The sequence below is a fragment of the Condylura cristata genome, unplaced genomic scaffold (assembly GCF_000260355.1).
Source record: "Condylura cristata isolate star-nosed mole 26May11 unplaced genomic scaffold, ConCri1.0 scaffold00039, whole genome shotgun sequence".
NCBI classification, from domain to species: domain Eukaryota; kingdom Metazoa; phylum Chordata; class Mammalia; order Eulipotyphla; family Talpidae; genus Condylura; species Condylura cristata.
Window position 1 is genome coordinate 6,049,457 of NW_004567140.1, and position 18,970 is coordinate 6,068,426.

At 52.4% G+C, this 18,970-nt stretch overlaps 3 protein-coding genes across 3 annotated transcripts in view; 2 read left to right on the plus strand and 1 right to left on the minus strand.

Moving 5' to 3' along the window:
• RHPN2 (rhophilin, Rho GTPase binding protein 2) overlaps window positions 1–7,423 on the plus strand; it is a 44,032-nt gene extending 36,609 nt beyond the window's left edge. Inside the window, exons 12-15 of the mRNA XM_004693594.2 lie at window positions 2,579–2,655; window positions 3,043–3,189; window positions 3,747–3,902; window positions 7,146–7,423. Of these exons, the coding sequence (XP_004693651.1) occupies window positions 2,579–2,655; window positions 3,043–3,189; window positions 3,747–3,902; window positions 7,146–7,412 (647 nt within the window). The 3' untranslated portion in view covers window positions 7,413–7,423. The remainder of the gene's footprint in view (window positions 1–2,578; window positions 2,656–3,042; window positions 3,190–3,746; window positions 3,903–7,145) is intronic.
• A 1,839-nt stretch (window positions 7,424–9,262) lies between these two features.
• On the minus strand, window positions 9,263–11,377 carry FAAP24 (Fanconi anemia core complex associated protein 24). The gene is made up of 4 exons (XM_012733219.1): window positions 11,048–11,377; window positions 10,811–10,950; window positions 10,505–10,657; window positions 9,263–9,533 (listed from the first exon to the last, which is right to left on the minus strand). The coding sequence occupies exons 1-4, from the start codon at window positions 11,139–11,141 to the stop codon at window positions 9,285–9,287; spliced, it is 636 nt and encodes a 211-aa protein (XP_012588673.1). The 5' UTR covers window positions 11,142–11,377; the 3' UTR covers window positions 9,263–9,284.
• A 335-nt stretch (window positions 11,378–11,712) lies between these two features.
• CEP89 (centrosomal protein 89kDa) overlaps window positions 11,713–18,970 on the plus strand; it is a 43,533-nt gene continuing 36,275 nt past the window's right edge. The window contains exons 1-3 of the mRNA XM_012733225.1: window positions 11,713–11,822; window positions 15,966–16,072; window positions 17,147–17,305. Coding sequence (XP_012588679.1) covers window positions 11,784–11,822; window positions 15,966–16,072; window positions 17,147–17,305 — 305 coding nt within the window. The 5' untranslated portion in view covers window positions 11,713–11,783. The remainder of the gene's footprint in view (window positions 11,823–15,965; window positions 16,073–17,146; window positions 17,306–18,970) is intronic.

Consider the following 18,970-nt stretch of genomic DNA (forward strand, 5'->3'; position numbering starts at 1 on the left):
AGGCTCCGACGCCTCGGATCCTGCCCCCTCACCATCTCGCTGACCGTCCTTGCCTGATCCCACCTGTGCCCCCAACTTTCCTGAGGGTCTGCTCGCCCCGGTGTGCTGCCTCTAGACTCCTTAGTCTCTCAAGCCCCCTTTTTTTCTTTTGATTGTTTCCCCCCTAAGTCTCAGGGAAAAACTGTAAACAGGAGAGCATTTTCTTTGTTTTAACGTTTTCTCAAAATTTTTAAAAACCTTGGGGGAGGCTTTCTGTTTGCATACTAGGGCAAAGGTCAGGCCCCTTTTATAAAGATTTATTTATGCATAAAAGAACTGGGGGTACAGGCCAGAGGTGGGGTGAGAAGACTCACCAGAGACAGTGGGGAGCAGAACAGGCAGAGCTACTGGGGAGCAGAGGGAGACAGGAGAGGTCTGCTGCGCCCTGCGGGTCACTCCCTGGCCCGGTTTGAACTCAGGTGGTATCGCTGACACTTAACCCCTAGGGAGGGGCCACCAGGAGGCCCAAGTCCCTCAGCGCTTTTAGGGTTCCAGACATCACCGCCCTTCAGGAGGCCCCTGGTAGGACCTTTGGGCTTCACACTGGCACTGCGAGCACACCCCGCACGCCGGCTGTGCCGAGGGCCTGCTCTGGCTCTGCCCCTTTGACGCCGTGGTCTGCGGCCAGACGCACCCTACTCCCCTCCTAGACCTGCTCTCCCTTCCCTGTGCCCCCAACCCCTCCATTTTTTTTAAGGACTTATCTATTTCTGCATACAGAACTGGGGTACAGGCCAGAGGTGCGGGAAGTGACAGGATTCACCCGAGACAGAGCGGGGAGCAGAACAGGCCGACTAAGTGCACCGCTGAGGGCAGCAGCGGGCGGGTCAGGAGAGGTCTGCCGCGCCCTGTGGGTCAGCTCCGGGGCGGGGCTGTGGCCCTCCCGCAGTGCTGCGCTTTAACCCGCTGCGCCACCAGGGAGGGCCCCAGCCTCTATATCTTTCATCAGCGTGTGATTTTCTTCCTTTTTGCTTTAGGACAGTATTTATCCCTACTATGAAATTAAGTAACCAACACATGATGATGTAGAGAAATGCCTAATTTGGCAGTAGAAATTGTTCAACATTCAGTCTGACCACCAGAGTCACCTTGCTGCTTGGGCTCCGGAACTTTCAGGTCTTGCAAAGCCTCTGTCCTCTTGCTGCTCCCGCTGCCCCGCCCCGCAGCCCTGCTCGGGCTCCTGGAGGTGGCACACTGCACTGCCAGTGCTTCTGAGCACTCCGGGGTGCTGCGCTCTCCTGGGTTCAGGAATACGGGCAGCCCTGGTGGTTATCACTGTCCTACACGGTGGCTGTCAGGTGCCTCGGGCGTGTGGCAGGGAGCTGCCTCCCTGAGAGGGGACTTTTCTGGAGGAACTTATTTTTCTAGGAGTTAGGAAGATGGGCGCATGTGATCCAGTCGAGGGGTGACCCTCTGCCATACCTCCTCCAACCCCTTCTGGTCCTGGTCTCTGGGTCCCACCCGGTTTGTTGAGACCAGCGCCATCGAGACAGAGCCCTGCTCAAGCCAGGGTACGGGGCTTGTCGGAAGCACTGCAGCTGGCGCCACCAAGCGCCTGGGCCTCGCGGGCGTGAGAGTAAATGGTGTGTGTGTGTGTGTGTGTGCACGCGTGTGCGGAGGGCCGGACTCAACTCTCCCTCCCATTGTGAGCAGTTACTGGCATCACCCCCTACAGTGACGGTTTAGGGAGGCCACAGCTCTTGCTCCAGGTGACAGAGCAGTAGCCGAACACGAGAATGGCCTTGGGCTTCTTCTTACGAGCTTTGGCTCCTCCTCAGCCCCCTCTCCAGGGCTGTGGTCTGTGGCCAGGAGCTGGAAACCTAATAACCTCACGCGTGGAGGAGACACACGGCTCCTGGCGAGGTGCCCCAGGCTGGGCCCTGACAGGCAGCAAGCAGCCCGTGCACACCTAACGCTTTGGGGCGGTCTGCAGGAAGCCGCGAGGTCACCCTGCAAACAGGGGTGTGCTGCCCGTCTTCTCGCCCGGATTTCCTCTGTATACCATTGGTGTGTCCTTAGCCTGCTTGGGGTCCTTTGTGAGAACCGGGCCAGCCTCACGGGAAGTGCGGGCGTGCCCCTCTGTGGACATGCTGGTGGACAAACACATGTGGCAAACACATTTCACTGTGAGCCCACCCTTCTCACGTAATGACAGCAGCAGGGTGCGCCCCTGTCCCGGGACTGGACCCTCAGTAACAGCCACGTCTGAAGCGCAGGTCACGTCTCAGGCAGGTCTCGAGAGTGCCAGGGAGGTCTCTGGACTATCAGGGAGCTCCTGCGGGCACGGGGAGAGTCCAGCTGTCCCTCTCTGCCCAGGCCCGGGGCAGGGAGTGCCACACCGTAGGTCCCAAGTGGAACCTTCCAGTCACAGGGGGTTGGGGCCTGTGTGGGGTCAGCCCACCTCTGTGCTGCTGTCTAAGCCAAGAGACTGGGGAAAGGTTTGCTTTCTCTTCTCTTCAGAGAGAAAATTTAAACCTGACTTTCTCGCCGATACTTCCAATTACAGAAGCACCTGTGTTTCCCTTTCAATCTTTTCTAGCTAAAACCGAGCAAGAAGTTGAAGTTATCCCGCCACAGCTCTCCAAGGTGGCAGTGACGGACTTCTTCCAGAAGCTGGTAAGGCCAGGTCTGCACCGCGGCCAGGGGCGCTCTCCGCGTTGCGAGGATGTAGACTGGTCTTAGGTCCTTTAGGCTTTCTCACTAGAGAGCTTATCGAAGATAATTTCCACAGATCGTTTTACTTAAAATGCTGAGTTGCCAGCAAAGTCCTGTTGTATTTTTTTTTTCTGTTTTTCAAGCAAAATGCATCATGACTTACATATTGGGTATTTTAGAGAAAACGGCAGTTAACGTTCGGGAATGAGCCTGTAGCGAGCGTTGTCCCGGAAGCCGACATTCGCGTCCGAAGCCCGTGAGAGCTCCGGGCCAAGGCAGCGTTTCCTTTAGCTCTCGCAGAGCTCACTCAGCCCGCAGGTCCTCACCTAGCTCTGCTCTGTCCCGCAGGGCCCCTTGTCTGTGTTTTCGGCCAACAAAAGGTGGACGCCTCCCCGAAGCATTCACTTCTCTGCAGAGGAAGGGGACTTGGGGTTCACCTTGAGAGGCAACTCCCCAGTTCAAGTCCACTGTCTGGATCCCTACTGCTCGGCTTCCGTAAGCACAAATACTGCTCCAGTGGGGGCAAAACTCACAGGCATCTTCCCAGACGTAAAATACAGAGAAAGCTGGCCACGGAGTACATCCTGGCCTTACGTGACGGCCTCTTCTGGATGCCTCATGCCCAGAGAGCAAAGAACTAACACAAATGTTTGCAAATACCCACTTTGGGGCCTCCCTGGTGGCACAGGAGGTAAAGTCTCCGCACTACGAAGCTGGCCGCAGCCAGCTTGATTCCCAGCCAGGGAGTGACTCACAGGGCGCAACAGACCTCTCTGTCTCACTGCTGCTCCCCTCAGCAGTGTATTTCAGTAGATTCGCCTGTTCTGCTCCCCACTCTGTCTCTGGGGAATCCTCTCTCTCTCTCTCTCTCTCTCTCTCTCACACACACACACACACACACACATACACACCATCTCTGGCCTACACCGCAGTTCTTGTATCCATAGATAGAATAAATCTTTAAAAAAAACCCACTTTGGAAATGAACCTGGGTACCGACCCGGGATTTGGATGAGCAGAATGCCGACCTTTATTTAAATGCCCCCGTGTAGCTGGCAGGAGCCAAGGAGGGGGATTACATTGTCGCCATCCAAAGCGTGGACTGTAAGTGGCTGACAGTGAGCGAGGTGATGAAACTGCTGAAGAACTTCGGGGAGGACAACATTGAGATGAAGGTTGTGAGCCTCCTGGACCCCACCTCCTCCATGGTGAGTGCCAGTGCCCTGCAGGAGCAAGGGGCGGAGTGGCGCTGGCTGAGTGCCTCCGCCAGGCCTCTGCCTCTGGGCCCACTTGTCACGTCACACACGCCTCAGCTCACTGTCGCTGGGATGTGCGCACCTCGAGTCCCAGAGATCCTGGACAAGCCTTAGTGTTTTAACTCCAGTTGATTTATTTGGGGATTAAATTAATTGTTGTTATTATAGAAGTAAAGAATATATAATCACGGTCTGAAAAAATACTCAAAGGGCACTGGGGTGGGGGTGGGGGGGGCGGCTGTTTTGGTTTGAACTCTCGGTTTTTCCTAGCGGTGGGGACCCAGGGTCCGTGAAGGCAGAGTCCGTGAACACCTCACATGCCATTCAGTCCCCCAGATGTCAGGCCGGCAGCTGGGGATTCAGGTCTTCAGCTCAAGGGATAAGTCAGAGCTAGAAATAAATACTTGAGCACCATCAGCAGAGACATTTAAAGGTGTAGGGGACCCCGAGGTTGCCGGGAGGGGCTGGGGCAGAAGGACTGCGCGTAACTCCACAGTTAACAGGTTAAGATTCGAAGGTGTGTGCAGGCCTCAGCTCTACCTCGGATGGTTCTGGTGTTTCCTCTGAGGATGGCAGGTGTGGCTCGTGCTTGGTAGGATTAATGGGTGGATTTATAGGAAAGGGAGAGGCATCTTCAGCACCAGACTCCAGGGCTGTTCCATAAAGATGAGCTGCAGCAGCATGCCCGTCCCGCTGAAGACTCATGCTGTGAGCCGTGCGCCTATGCACGTCACAGATACCATGTGGCACTTGTATAAACAGCCTGCTTGCTGCGCCTGGCCCACAGTGGATACTCAAGAAACATGGGGAACTAAGCAATCTCAGCATGAGACGGATGTCAGAAGTAGGTGCTAATCGAGACACCTAGAAGACAAGTTTCTTCTTTGAGCGCTACACAATCCCTTAGAAGTTAATATAATGGGGACAGTGATGCTTTTGGGGAAGATGAGAAAGTTACAGAGTTGGGTGGTGTTGATGGCTGAAGGTTCAGTATTAAGCTATGTACTTAAAAACGGTTCATGTGGAAACTTTTATAGCTATGTATGTATAACCACAGCTTTAAATTTTAATTTTTTTACAGCATTTTATTTTACTAAATTGTTTTTACTGCGGTGGTGTTAGTTTACAACAGTGCATGTTTCAGGGGAAGGGCTGCCACCTCTCACACCCACCCCAGCACACTCGTCACCCACCACGGTCCACGGGGCTCCGTCCCCACCCTCTTGTTCTGGCAACCCCAGTTCTGCAGTCATTTTAAGGATTTTCTTTTGTCTGTTCATTTGATTTGTTTCTTTTTCTTCCGTAGAAGAGTGACACAGTTGGTGTGTGCGTGCCCTGACTTCCTTCATGTGGCATAACCGCTGCCAGTTCGTCCTCGTAAATGCAGGATTCCTTGTGTTGAAAGCTAAGCACTGTCCCTGTGCACAAACCACATTGTCTTTGGCCACTGGCGTCATAGGTCGTTCGTGTAACTTAGCAAACAGAAAATAGCGCTGTGGTGATCATGGGAGCGCCAGTCTCCTTTTTAGTGCTTTTCTGTTCTTCAGGTGGATACCTAGGCATGGGGTGCTGTCACAGGGTAGACGTATTTTGAGTGTTCTGAGAAACTTCGTTCACTTCCACAAAGGTTGGATAGCTTCCCAGGGCCTTTTCTCCACACCCTCATCAGCTCTTTCTGGTCTGATGTGGGCCACTCTGGGGGTGAAGGGCGGCAGAGGGAGGAGGTGACGGGGTGAGGTGGTAGCGCACTGGCGTTGACTTGCGTCCCCCTGATAAGTGACGGTGAGCGTTCTTTCACGCGCCCATTGGCCAGGACTTCCGCTTTCTTTGTGGAAGTATCTGTTTAGTTCTTCTGGCCGTTTTTGATTGGGCGACTTCTCCCTTTGAGTTGTGAGTTCTTTGCAGGCCTCGGCCAGTAGCCCTGCATTGGCTGTAGGAGGCGATGTGCAGGTATTTCCCCAGGCCATACAGTGTCTTTTTGTTTGATCGTTTACGGTTTATGACTTTTTGCCCCATGCAGTCCCATTTGCTAATTTTTGCTGTTTCCTTGCTGCTGTACTTGAGTCTACAAAGACATCACTGGAGCTGGTGTGGTGGAGTGTTCTGATTTCTATGTGTTTTGTGGCTTCAGACTCAAGTCTCTGGTTCTGTTTGAATTAATCTTTGTGTGCGGTGTGAGACGGAGGTCAAGTTTTGTCTGCTGTCCAGCGTCCCCAGCACCGTCTGATGGGCCTTTCCTTTTCTCCACCATGCTCCTAGCGCCTTTGCCATAAGCTACTGTCCGTTAAGTGTGGCTTTATTTCTCAGCTCTCAACTCAGTTCCTTTAATCGGTGTATTCTGATTCTGATGCCACGTTATTTGGGTCACTGTTGCTTTGTAGTGAAACTTGAAGTCTGGGGCATAACTCCTTCTCTTTTGTCAGAATTGCTTTTGGTCAGTTGTTTGTTTTTCCAAGAATAAAAAGTTAAGGCTGATGTGTATTAATAGCGTGAACTGAAATTGAAGACACAGCACACAAAGAAATTAGAGCGCAGGCTACTGTGTGTGGTGTATTCCTTTTGAAAGGGAAAGACAAACGATGACCTTCACCTACACACAGGCCAGTCCTGTCTATATGCATTACCGCTAGCAGTGTGTAACAGAAGTAGAGGTTTCCCAGGGAAGGGCCTGGAAGCTAAAGCGGGAGGGGGGGGGCTGCCCACTGTTCCCTGCAGCCACGTTCATATTGCTGAGTGTGAGCGAGCATCACTCCTCTCAATCCCAGTAACTTTAAACGTGAGTAGTGGTCTCAGCTTGCATTTACCTAGGGGCTATATTATGTTCCTTAAAGATCATCCTGGCTTTTATAAATCAGAGACCCTGCAGGGGAGGGAGAAGAGTGAGCAACAGAGGGGAGGAAAGCGTGCAAGGCACCATGGCAGCGGTTCATGGGAACTTTACAGGCACCGCACCTGAGAAAGCAAACACGGAAGAAAAAAGAGACAATGATGTAAAATATAGAAAAATGAATTTAAAAAAGCTCTTCCTTGTTTTTAAGAATGAAGTTCTAGCTAAGGATTAGTCCCTTGTGTGTGAAGGTTCTACCACCCTAACTGTAATGAAGAGGATGCTGGAAGTATAGGCAGCGGGCTCCAGGCTGCTCGCTTTCAGGTATCTCGAAGGTTGCTAACATTCTTTTCTCTTCCTTTTTGCAGCATAGTAAATGTGCCACCTACTCTGTGGGAATGCAGAAAACCTACTCCATGATCTGCTTGGCCATGGAGAACGACGATGACAAAACTGATAAAAACAAGAAAATCTCAAAAAAGCTTTCTTTTTTGAGCTGGGGCACCAGTAATAAGAACAGACAGAAGTCCGCCAGCACCCTGTGCCTCCCGGCAGTCGGGGTCGTGAGGCCTCAGGTCAAGAAGAAGCTCCCTGCTCCTTTCAGCCTCCTCAACAACGACAGTTCTCTGTACTGACGGGACCACAGCTTCAGTGATGACAGGCCTTTGTATTTGTGCCATAATGGGAAAATTTCGAAATATTCTCAAGTCCTGCTTTCTCGTGGTGTAGACAGTTGATGTCTTTTAAGAATGCAAACAACACAATTATAGTCATTTATGGGAAAGGAACTTATTCAAGGAGTGTCACCATGTTGCTGCAAATTATTTATTATATAAAGTATTGTAAGTAGATAGTGTTGACAATATGCCTATTTTTGATGGCTAAAATTGACTTTCAGTTATTCTCAGTTAAATTGGGGTTACTTAAAATAATTCCCTGTTGGGATATTAGATCATTCCTTATCCCAGAATTCAGAGGACCCCAAACTAAGGCAAGTTGGGGGACTATGATAACCTGTGATTAGAGTTATCAAAGCTGCTTTTGGGGGGGAATTTCGTTAACCTAAAATGACAGGACTTTAGTATTTTTACAGAATAGGAATGCTGTTTCCAGATAAAGTCGAGTGCCAAACCTCTCACGACTTACTAGGTTAAAAAAAAAATTAGGAGCAGCTTTTCTTTAAGTTTCATGTCATTTAAAAGTTGCTAACACTGGCAGTTTTAGATGAAGATGCTATCTACAAGGTAGATAATATACTGTTTGATACTCAAAACATTCATTTTTGTTTAAAGTCAGAAGTACATGATTATATATTTTAAGTCTTTAAAATGGGTTAAAAACTAGCTTTACATTTTATAAGGTTAAAGATAGATGTTAAGTGATTCAAGTTTTAAAATTGACTTTGCAAAATAACATTCTTAATTAATTTCTCTTGCTATACGTTGGATGATACTGTGATTCTGCTAAGATTCACTGTTGACAGAGGACACGTTATATCGCTGGAAGCAGCAGCATTGAGATTAATTGAGAGCTAACAAAAACTTAACTATTTTCTGTTGTGCAATGCCAAGAGGAAAAGTACATTCACTATTCTTAGGTCCATTTTTGTATTTAAATAAACTTTCTTTTTACCTGACTTAATGGTTTTGACTTTCAATTCTCTCCCCTGTTAGGTGGTTTACCCTAATACGATTGGGTTTGATTTGGAAAATTTAGAAACATCACACAAAATAGGATTAAAAGAGCTTTCCCGTCATCTTAGTATTTTTGAGCACTTCTCTTTAATTGTATTTACTTTTTTGCACCATCAGCTGCAGCTCAGCCCCCGGCCCCTGGCTCTCTTCTCTGCCGGCGGCTGCCCCTTGTAGATCTTCCCGTTGCTGGGCTGTACATTTACAAACATTCCTTTCCTCCCTCACACACACTGGCTTTTTATCTTTAAAGGGGAACTCCAGACCCGACTTTCTGTGTTCAGAAGACGTGCCTGGTGTTTTAAACAAACCGTGCAGCTACCAGGGAGGGAGGGAGGGAGGAAGGAAGAGAAAAGGCAACCCCGCTGTTTGTTTACACTGGCAGTGGTCTTCAAAGCACAGACCTGGAGAACAGCACCCTGCCACAGGAACAGGAAGGGTCCACAGTTCTTCATTGTTCCCTTCAGACAGTCACATCCATCACCTGAAACTTGATAAGCCTTTTCATGATACATGCAATCAAGGTCACATAACAATCTGCCCAAGCTGGTTTTTGAGTCTGAGCGACTCTAATTAAATGGACTCCTGGGAAGATCCCTACCCGCCCTCTTTGGGACCAGGCAGTGCCCACAGGGGCTCACTAGCAGAAATGCCTGGATCCAGACAGTAGGGCTGGAAAACAGGCAGGCTCCAACCAGGATTCTAAACTAGTTGCTGGGAGAGGAAATCCTTTTTCCTTGGCGTTTACATACGAAAAGAAAACAGGGTCCTGTCGCTGGTGGTCTGCCTGCTGCCAAGCCAAGGCTGTGAGAAGAGTCAGCTGGACTGAGTGAAGAAGGAGTGAATTTGGAGTGCTGCTTGGGGTCCCACCACTGGCTCCAGTTGTTGGATGGAAGCATTACTGAGTTGCTGGAGACTTGGAAACTTCTGAAGCAGAAGGGGCGCTTTCGTTTTTCCAACCCCTGGGATCTGCTGCACGGTTCTAAGAAGGCAGGATTCAGAAACCTGAGCCCTTTTCTTGGTGAGAAAAGGGTTTTTACTGGGCTCTTTGGTTTGCTCTTGAACCTAAACCAAAATGAAAGAAAAAGCACGTGAGCGCCCTCTAGAGGCCGGCAGTTAAAAAAACATTTTGTGGAAATTTTTGTTTTTGCCACTTGGTTCAGCTTGACTTACTACTAACTACAAATATTTCATATATAAAATGTATGTATTTTTCAGATAGCAGAAAAATTATTGAAAGATGAGGGACAAGGGATTAAAAGTAATGATTATAAAAACGTCTTCAGAATGCTTAGGATAAAACCAATGAAAACACTGTGAGGAACTCAAAAGTGTTCCTATGGTCCATTAAAGAAATATTTCAGGTGTGTGGTATAAAATACTGGCTATCCCTAAACTGGATCAACCTGACTTAGGGAAGGGAGGAAGCTGCCCATCAAAGGAAAACCCTAACTTTCTGTTGTGGCTACAGGAGGAAAATATTATGTTAAGGGAGGATGAATAGTTGGGAAAGTTGGGTCTCAATAGTTGATTCTTTGTTACAGGGAGATTTAAAACCAACACAAAACGCTCAGATCCATGTGCCTGTTTTGATTTTTAAATGGTCTGCAGTAAGGCTCATATCCTGATTTTTCAGTTTCCCAGGAAATATAATGCATAACCAAGCTGAATAATCAGTGAGGACAACAGTGAATCGGGTTTAAAAAACAAACTTGCACACAATATTGATGCTGAATAATAGATACATGGGGATGAGGCAAAGTAGCTGCTAGTTGACATTACCAGGTTAAGTGCAGAATAATGAATAATGGGGTCTTTACACCCGGGTGTCTAACACGTTCATCTTATACGGTTGCCTAGAATGTATCTGGGGGTCTAGAAAAGCTATTTCTGAACTGAAATTCCTACAAAAGATTTTATGAACCAACACTGGGAATACAGATTGAGCAAATAGATTGCAATTAGCAAGGGCAGCTGCCAGAGTAAAGGATCCACTAAGGTCCGGGCTACTGTGGAAAAGTGAAATCAGTACTTACTAGCTGCAGAATGAGGCAGGATGCCTCTCTCTGGCTGGCCACTGGAAGCAAGACCATCCCTAGGTCCAACACAGTAAACTTCTGTATGGCTGGGAAGTACTGTTCACTCATTTGAGTTTTTTCAACTACTACAATCCCTTGAAGAGTAGTAGACTTAAAAAGGAAAAAAAAAAACCTTTTGTAACAAAATACCAAAGCAATCACGCCAAGAGTGCTTGGAACGACAATAGATTTACATAAATTATTCTAAAGGGAGGGGGGATGAGAATAAGTTTTTAATTTCAGTTTCTCCAATTCTGTACTTACATTTCTAACCCGAACAAGCCTCTTTCTGTAGCCATTTCCTGCCACCAAATCAGCTTCGGTGATATAAAGAATACAAGATCTGCTGGACAAGTAAAAATCTACCGGTGTCAAGCCGTCCTCAAACACAAGTTTCATTTTCCCTTAAAAGACAGACAAGAAAATAAGTTCCCTGAGTGGATGAAAAGGCAACAGTAGATAAAACTGGGAGGCGACTCGCGCAGAGGGCAGCCCCCCGACCTTGCATCTCCTGCGCCAGCTGGGAGCCCCGCCATTTCTCACTAGCCACAATGTGACCGAACGGCAGGTGCGTGGCAGGGCTGCTCCTCTCCATCGGTGGCCTGATCGAAGGAGGGAAACGCAGGAACGTGCTGGAGCAGATTCTCCTGCACACGGTCCCACATTCCACTCCCAGTCGGGACTTCTTCGGCAGGAGCCCGTCCCCCGTGCTGTTCTCTAAAGGACTGGATTATCTGTCAATGTCTAAGACGGAGGAGGGTCCAGCGCCGGCTGCCGCGCCCCTCGTCTAAGCCGCCTGCCCGACCCGCGACCCTCCAGCTCTGTCCTGGGTCCACCTGGGGCCCATCACTTCCGGATTCCTTTCGGCTCCGCCTCCTGTCGTTCAACCTTCCCGCCCTCCGCCGATCACAGCGTCGGATAGGCTGCGGTGTCAGAGATGGACATCTGTGCTGACCAATAAAAGAGCAGCTAGGAGCCGCGGGCCTCCCAGAGAAGTATTTGAATGGGACGCGCTGGTTGCCAAGAGCGACGGGTGTGAAGTAACCTCGTCTCCGATTGGCCAGGGAGAAAACCGAGGCAATGGGAGACGTGGTTGTTGCAAAGTCGTCCGCCTGAAAAAGGCGTCTGAGACGGGGCTGGGCCCGCGGGACGTGAAGGCTTTCGGGGAGCGGTCCCTAGTTCTGTTGACTCCGACTTGTTCGTGCAGCCCGAGTCTGGCCACCCCTCAGCCACAAGGATGCTCCTGGGGTTCCGGAGAGGCCGCAAGAGTCAGTTTGTAAGTAGAATCTCTCCTGGTTTGCGTTCTGGCGGGTGGGAGTTCTGGCGAGAGAGACTGGGACTTGATCTGAAATTGAGGCAAGGTGGCGGCACACGAGGGAATGCTCCGAGTTTCAATAACCCGCAGCCCCAGGTCGGCCCCAGGTGGACAGGAATCGCCCTTAACCTTCTGCAACGTTTGCTCTGGAGTGGGCGAGTTCACGGCTGTGCGCACAGCCCTGCGCCCCCGCCGGGTACCCCCCAAGCGAGAAGTCATTCTGACCCCTCCCGCGGCCTCAGCACATGCACGCCCACCCCCCAGCAGTTCCTTAGATTCTACCCCCACATAACATTCGTATGGCACGGTTGCACGCCCACCGCTGCTCCCCTGACCCACCTGGAAGCTTGCACTGTTGCCCCGCCCCTAAGTCCATAGCAGCCGGAGGGATCCATTGAAAACACACATCTAGCTGCCACGTTGCCCTCAATAGAACAGTGTACCCAGCGCGCGCCCACTCTAGCCACACCCACCCTTCTTCTGTTCCCGCAGGCCTTGGCCTTTGCTATTGCTTCTGTCTGGAGTGCACCCCCCCCACCCCTTCCCCTGTCTTTTGTCCCCCCCCCCCCCCCCACAACACACACCCTCCACTTCCTGGCTCCTGCCTTTCATTACTGGCAAACACCAAACAGACTTACACCCAGCTCTCCATAGACTTAACACTCAAAGTGCAGAGAAAGTACTTTGGTAAAGACCCTGCTGAACTCTGTTTTACCTTGAGAAAGTCTGCAGCTTGCCTTCCTGTGCTCAGCCCTCTGCTGGAGTCATTTACAACCGCGGAGGTGAACAGCAATGAAGACGTGTCCAAGCGTAGTTGTGCTTTGCAGTAGTTCGCCCCAGGCAGCGTGGTCATTGAACATGTTATTGAGGTCCTGCTCCTGCCCGATTCCCACAGCTGACGGCCAGCTTATGACCACGTGTCTAGGGAACAGAAAAACCCACAAGTGATTCAGCCTGAAAGGGTCAGGCCAGAGCTACTGTCCAGGCGTGTACAGGGAAGGGAAGCATGCAGAGTCAGTCAGGAGAGTTGACCTGGGCCTTGGGGTGGGGAGCGGATAAGGGAAGCTCATTCTGGGGGGAGAAGAATGAATCTTTGCTGCGTGGCAAATGGAAGGCAATTCTGAGTACAAACCATGGAGAATGTATAGGGACTGGAAGGGGTGGCAAAAACTGTGTGGGCCCATTGGTGGGAACCAGCCTTTTGTGCCAAACCAGACCATTTCTGTCGCTGTCACCAAGGGCATGGGGCAGCCCCTGAGGCTTGTGGGCCCCTGAGTGCTGCCCCTGAGTGGGCACAGGCTCCTCTGGTGTTTTATGGAGGCAGGGGGCGCTGATATAATCTATAGGAAATGGCCAGTCAGGAAGCCATCTTAAGGGCCCAAGTGAGGAGCATTTGGCTTCCCGTGTGGGTCACACTTTGCAAACCCCAAACAAAACGCGTGAAGCCTTTTGGGAGGACTGCTGGGTGCGAGCCCCATGGGGATGGCCTGAGAGAAGCCCCTTTTTTGTCTTTAGCATCTCCTGGATGCTGGAGTGTGGGGGAGGAGGCAGACACGGAAACTGTCAAATTGCTTGGGAAATGTAGTTGATGGTGCCACACATTGGGGTACCCGGGGAAGCGAGGGCTAGGCAGGACTACTCTTGGGTTGCCCATCTGGGCGGAATTGGTATGAAGTGCACGAGACATTTGCAAGGTCGGCCTGGCCCTCGCCCCTGAAGGGTGCCTGCATCTTGGCCCTTCCTCTTGATGTGCCTCGCCTCCCATTTCTACCTGGTCAGGCTCTCCAGGGGCCCCCTTCAGTGGGTATGTAACAGGGGGGTCCCCAGGAAAAGGGGAAGTTCCAGGTTCCCTGCTCCACCCAGAAGGAGGTGGAGCTGAGCAGAGAAAAAGGAGAGAAGAGAAGGAATCAGGGGAGAAAAAAGAAAGAGAAGAAAGGAAGGAAGCTGGATGGAGAGCCAGAAGGAGACCTGAGGAAGCCACAGGGAGCAGCGAGCCTGTGATGAGGAAACCAGGCTTGTTTCCTGGCCCTGGACTGGTTGGGGCAGACGTGGGTGAGAGACCCGTGGGGAGGTGACTATGGCCGTGTTTATATGGATTTTAATGTTGCTCTTTTCCTCCCAGACTCGTCTGGCCATGTCTGACCCTTTTCCTGGGTCCCGGCCAGAAGGTGCTTTAGTCTAGTGGCGGCTTTCAGGCCTTGCTCTGGGCCAATCCCTTTTGGGTGGACTTTTGCCCACGAGGGGATGGGCCACGTCAGGTGTTTGATTTGGAAGTTCTATTCTGTAACAGATATTCCTCACTAGCACGCGGCTTGTCCCTGGACTGGAAGTAACCCTTACTCTCCCCACCACTGCTCCAGCCTCTCCCTCCCAGCTGCCTCTGTAGTCCAGCAAAAAAACTACTTGGTACTTCCAGAACGCTGCAGCTGATGTCTTGCCTCATCACATTTCCCAAAGGTGGCGTCTTTTTTTTTTTTAAGTTTTATTTATTTATGCACATAGAACTGAGGTACAGCCAGAGGTCAGGGGCTGAGAGGCTTCATCAGAGACAGAGTGGGGAGCAGAACAGGTGGATCTACTGAACCACACTGCTGAGGGAGCAGTGGGGAGACAGGAGAGATTGCCGCACTATGTGGGTTACCCCATGGCTGGGGATCGAACTCCTGCTGCAGGGGCTAGTGCTGTGCTTTAACCCCCTGCGCCACCCTGATGTCTGTCTCTGAAGACCCCATCTAAGATTTCATCTTCTCCTCAGGGTGTCCTGCTGCGGTGTGAGAGCAGCCCTCAGGGCTCCTGGTTCTCTGAAGGCGCCTGGGCCCGGCCCAGCAGCCCCAGCAGCTTGGGCTGCACCACGACAACAGGGCTTGCTGGCTGATCCCGGTGCAGCCAGCTTTGGGTTTTAGAACAAATAAGAGAATAATCCATGGCCGGTTTGGAGATCCGCAGGTCCGGTTTGAGCACGCTCGGAGCTCACCCCCAGCGCCGTGCATAACACGTGGGGCAGACGGGAGACACGAGCAGGGGTTTGGACTTGAATCCTGAGCTGCACCTGCACCGATCAAGTCTCGGAGATGCCTGGTTTGGAAAAGGCCCCACCAGCTGGGGCCCTGAGGGGGGATGTAAACAGAGGCCTCAGAGAGGCAAGGAGACCCAACTCAGCCTGGGAGAGGCGTCAGGGGCCCTGACTCTGCTCTCCTGAGGAGACCTTCGACTTGAACCCTTGAGACTTTTGCTTCAGCTGCATCCGCTGGGAGTGCCGCTGGCCTATGCTGGCATCACTCAGGCGTCGTAAACACTGGTGCCACCTGGGAGCTGTCGCGTCTGGCATCTGGCACTGTCCAGCCCAGCTTTGCATTGCTCCCACCTCAGCAGGCCACCTGTGACTACCTGTCGTGGATTAGTGGGGTCCCCGGTCCACCAGCTACCAGTGAGGGAAGAGGCCATCTTGCCCTAGCAGCTTGTGGTTTGGACGACTGGACACTGGGCACACTCTGGGGTCGCCCAGCTGGCCCTTTGTAATTAAGCCCAGTGGTTGTGCCCTGAGATTGAGCCCTGTCTTGCCGTTGTGAGGGCCGGGGTGAGAACCCACAAACCGTGCCATTCGCCCAACCCTGCTGTTTCGCCAGAGGATGTGAATGGGCCAGGCACACAGAAGTGAAGGCCGGGCTGTGTTCAGACATGTCCGAGACCCCCAGTCGCCGAAAGCGGACTTGTCTGGCTTCTATGGTGTGGAGGGTCTTTGTCAACTCGCCCTTGATGTTCTCCCTCCGTGAGCTAAACTACCTGTCAGCCATTCAGACCCTCCCAGGTGTCAGGCAAGGTGCTGGAGTTGAGGTTGATAAAGACAAGAGGTTGCTCTCACGCTCACCAAGCAGAGGTGCTGCATCATGACTCGGGGGTCAGGAAGGCCAGTGGGAAGGATGGGATGGGCAGTTGGAATGGACCAGATGGGCCTGCGCACCTGACTGGAAGGGGATGAGCGGGCCTCTTGTAGGGCGGGGTCCCTGAGTGACCAGTGCAGACATCCTCTACCTGGCCGGGGCCGGGGGCAGCGCCTGGGCTGGCCCCGACGCCACTGACTCTGGGTTTCATTCTCTTGTGCAGAGACACATCGTCCATGGCCTTCTTCCTGCAGCCAGCATCGCCCCGAAGCCAGCTGTGCCCCGCACGCCGCCTCCCCGCAGCCCGAACCCCTCTCCAGAGAGACCAAGGTGAGTGTCAGGTGAGCAGGCCCTGAGGGCACCACTGTGCCCCGCTTAGGACTGGGTCCCAGAGCCGTTTCAACCCACGAGAAGGTCACAGATTAGATGGCTAAACTTGTGTTCTGGAGGCGTTTATCATAGAGCAGCCGGGTAGGCTGAGGTGTCTGGTGCCTTTGCTTTTCAAAACCCTTGAGTGCAGTTAGTGTTTCTCCAGAAAGAAAGTATTCAAGTCCACTGATTCAGATGGCGGAAAGTTAAAAGGAGTTCGAATGGTGCCCAGCATCTCCTTTTTTATTTTTATTTATTTATTTATTTTTTTTAAATTTTTTATTTATTTGTGCATACAGAACTGGGGTACAGGCCAGAGGCTCAGGGGCAGTGAGAGGCTTCACCAGAGGCAGAGTGGGGAGCAGAACAGGCAGATCGACCAAGTACACTGCTGAGGGGAGCAGCGGGCGGGTCAGGAGAGGTCTGCCGCGCCATGTGGTCACCTCTGGGGCAGGCGGGGATCGAACTCATGCGGAGGTGGCTTTAGCTGCTTAGTGCTGTGCTTTAACCCGCTGCGCCACCAGGAAGGGCCCTCCTTTTTTATTTTTTAAGATTTATTTATTTATGCTTACAGAACTGGGGTACAAGCAAGAGGTGTGGTGGGTGAGAGGCTTCACCAGAGACAGAGTGGGGAGCGGAACAGGCAGATTGACGAAGTGCACTGCAGAGGGGAGCAGCGGGCCGACAGGAGAGGTCTGCTGTGCCCTGTGGTCCGCTCCCCAGATGGGGATGGAATTTGGGACCCAGTGGCTGGTGATTGCTTGCTAGCTCTGAGACTTTCGCTCCTGTGCCAACAGCTTGGCCTGTTGTTTAACTTCTATGAAAAATAGAACCGACAGGAGTGTCTGTTTGTACAGTTGATGTGAGGCTGAAATGAGGTGGCGTGTGGGCTCATGGTGGGGCGGGTGCTGACACACTGGGCAGGTGATGCGCAGCGCTGTGCCACATGGGGCGACCCTCAAGGCGGGTGTGCCCCGTGGCTCAGGCTCCCCGTGGAAGACTGAGTCTCATCATCTCTCTGGTTTTTCTCCCCAGATCGGCTCTGGCTGCAGTCATTCTGGCAACCACGCTGACGGGCCGCACCGTCGCCATTCCCCAGCCTCGGCAGAGGTCCCTGTCGGAGAGTGACATGACCTGCATTGACAAGGACAGTGTCATTGAGCCCTACGCCACCACCGCGGAGCTGAGGCCTCAGTAAGGACCGGAGGGCGGGCTCTGTCTCTGCCTTCTCCCAGGGCAGGGTTGTGTGTGCAGGTGTGTGTGTGGGGTGTGTGCAGGTATGAGTATGTGTTTACAGGTATGAATGTTTGCGTGTGCACATATGAATGTGTACAGTCGTGTGTATGCAGGTGTGAGTGTGCATGTAGGTGTGTGCGTGCGCCGTGAGTGTGCACGCAGGTGTGAGTGTGCACACAGGTGTGTGCAGGTGAGTATGTGCACATGTGAGTGAGTGTGCGCAGGCATGTGCGTGCAGGTGTGGGTATGTGCAGATGAGTGCACAAGTGTGTGCAAGTGTGAGTGCGTGCAGGCGAATGTGCACATGTGAGTGTGTGCAGGTGAGTGTATGTACAGGTGAATGTGTGTATGCGAGTGTGTGCAGGTGTGGGTGTGTGCGGGTGTGGGTGTGTGCGGGTGAGTGTGCAGGAGTGAGTGTGTGCAGGTGAGTGTGTGTGCAGGTGTGAGTGCAGGTGAGCATGCAGGTGTGAGTGTGTGCAGGTGAGCGTGCAGGTGTGAGTGTGTGCGGGTGAGTGTGTGTGTAGGTGTGAGTGCAGGTGAGCGTGCAGGTGTGAGTGTGTGCGGGTGAGTGTGCACGGGCGTGAGTGTGTGCGGGTGAGTGTGTGCATGTGTGAGTGTGCACCGGTGTGAGTGTGTGCAGGTGAGTGCAGGTGTGAGTGTGCAGGTGAGTGCAGGTGTGAGTGTGCACAGGTGTGAGTGTGTGCAGGTGAGTGTGTGCATGTGTGAGTGCGCGGGTGTGAATGTGTGCAGGTGAGTGTGCAGGTGTGAGTGCGCGTGGGCGTGAGTGTGTGCAGGTGAGTGTGCACGGGCGTGAGTGTGTGCGGGTGAGTGTGTGCATGTGTGAGTGTGCGTGGGTGTGTGTGCAGGTGAGTGTGCGGGTGTGAGTGTGCGCAGGAGTGAGTGTGTGCAGGTGTGAGTGTGCACGGGAGTGAGTGTGTGCGGGTGAGTGCGTGCATGTGTGAGTGTCTGTGCAGGTGAGTGCAGGTGTGAGTGTGTGCAGGTGTGAGTGTGTGCGGGTGAGTGTGTGTGTAGGTGTGAGTGCAGGTGAGCGTGTAGGTGTGAGTGTGTGCGGGTGAGTGTGCACGGGCGTGAGTGTATGCGGGTGAGTGTGTGCATGTGTGAGTGTGCACCGGTGTGAGTGTGTGCAGGTGAGTGCAGGTGTGACTGTGCACAGGTGTGAGTGTGTGCAGGTGAGTGTGTGCATGTGTGAGTGCACGGGTGTGAATGTGTGCAGGTGAGTGTGCAGGTGTGAGTGTGCATGGGCGTGAGTGTGCGCAGGTGAGTGTGCACGGGCGTGAGTGTGTGCGGGTGAGTGTGTGCGGGTGAGTGCGTGCATGTGTGAGTGTGCGTGGGTGTGAGTGTGTGCAGGTGAGTGTGCGGGTGTGAGTGTGCGCAGGAGTGAGTGTGTGCATGTGTGAGTGTGCGCGGGTGTGAGTGTGTGCAGGTGAATGCAGGTGTGAGTGTGCGTGGGTATGAGTGTGTGCAGGTGAGTGTGCAGGTGAGCGTGCACGGGCGTGAGTGTGTGCGGGTGAGTGTGTGCATGTGTGAGTGTGCGCGGGTGTGAGTGTGTGCAGGTGAGTGCAGGTGTGAGTGTGCGCGGGCGTGAGTGTGTGCAGGTGAGTG

Excerpts from the sequence above, each read along its gene's own strand:
- FAAP24 (XM_012733219.1), bottom strand. The coding sequence starts at position 11,141 with ATGGAGAGGAGCAGCCCTGCCACGCACCTGCCGTTCGGTCACATTGTG. Across the intron at positions 10,951-11,047 it reads GCTGGCGCAGGAGATGCAAG|GGAAAATGAAACTTGTGTTT; the intron begins GTCGGGGGGCTG and ends CTGTCTTTTAAG. Across the intron at positions 10,658-10,810 it reads GGCTTGTTCGGGTTAGAAAT|TCTACTACTCTTCAAGGGAT; the intron begins GTAAGTACAGAA and ends TTCCTTTTTAAG.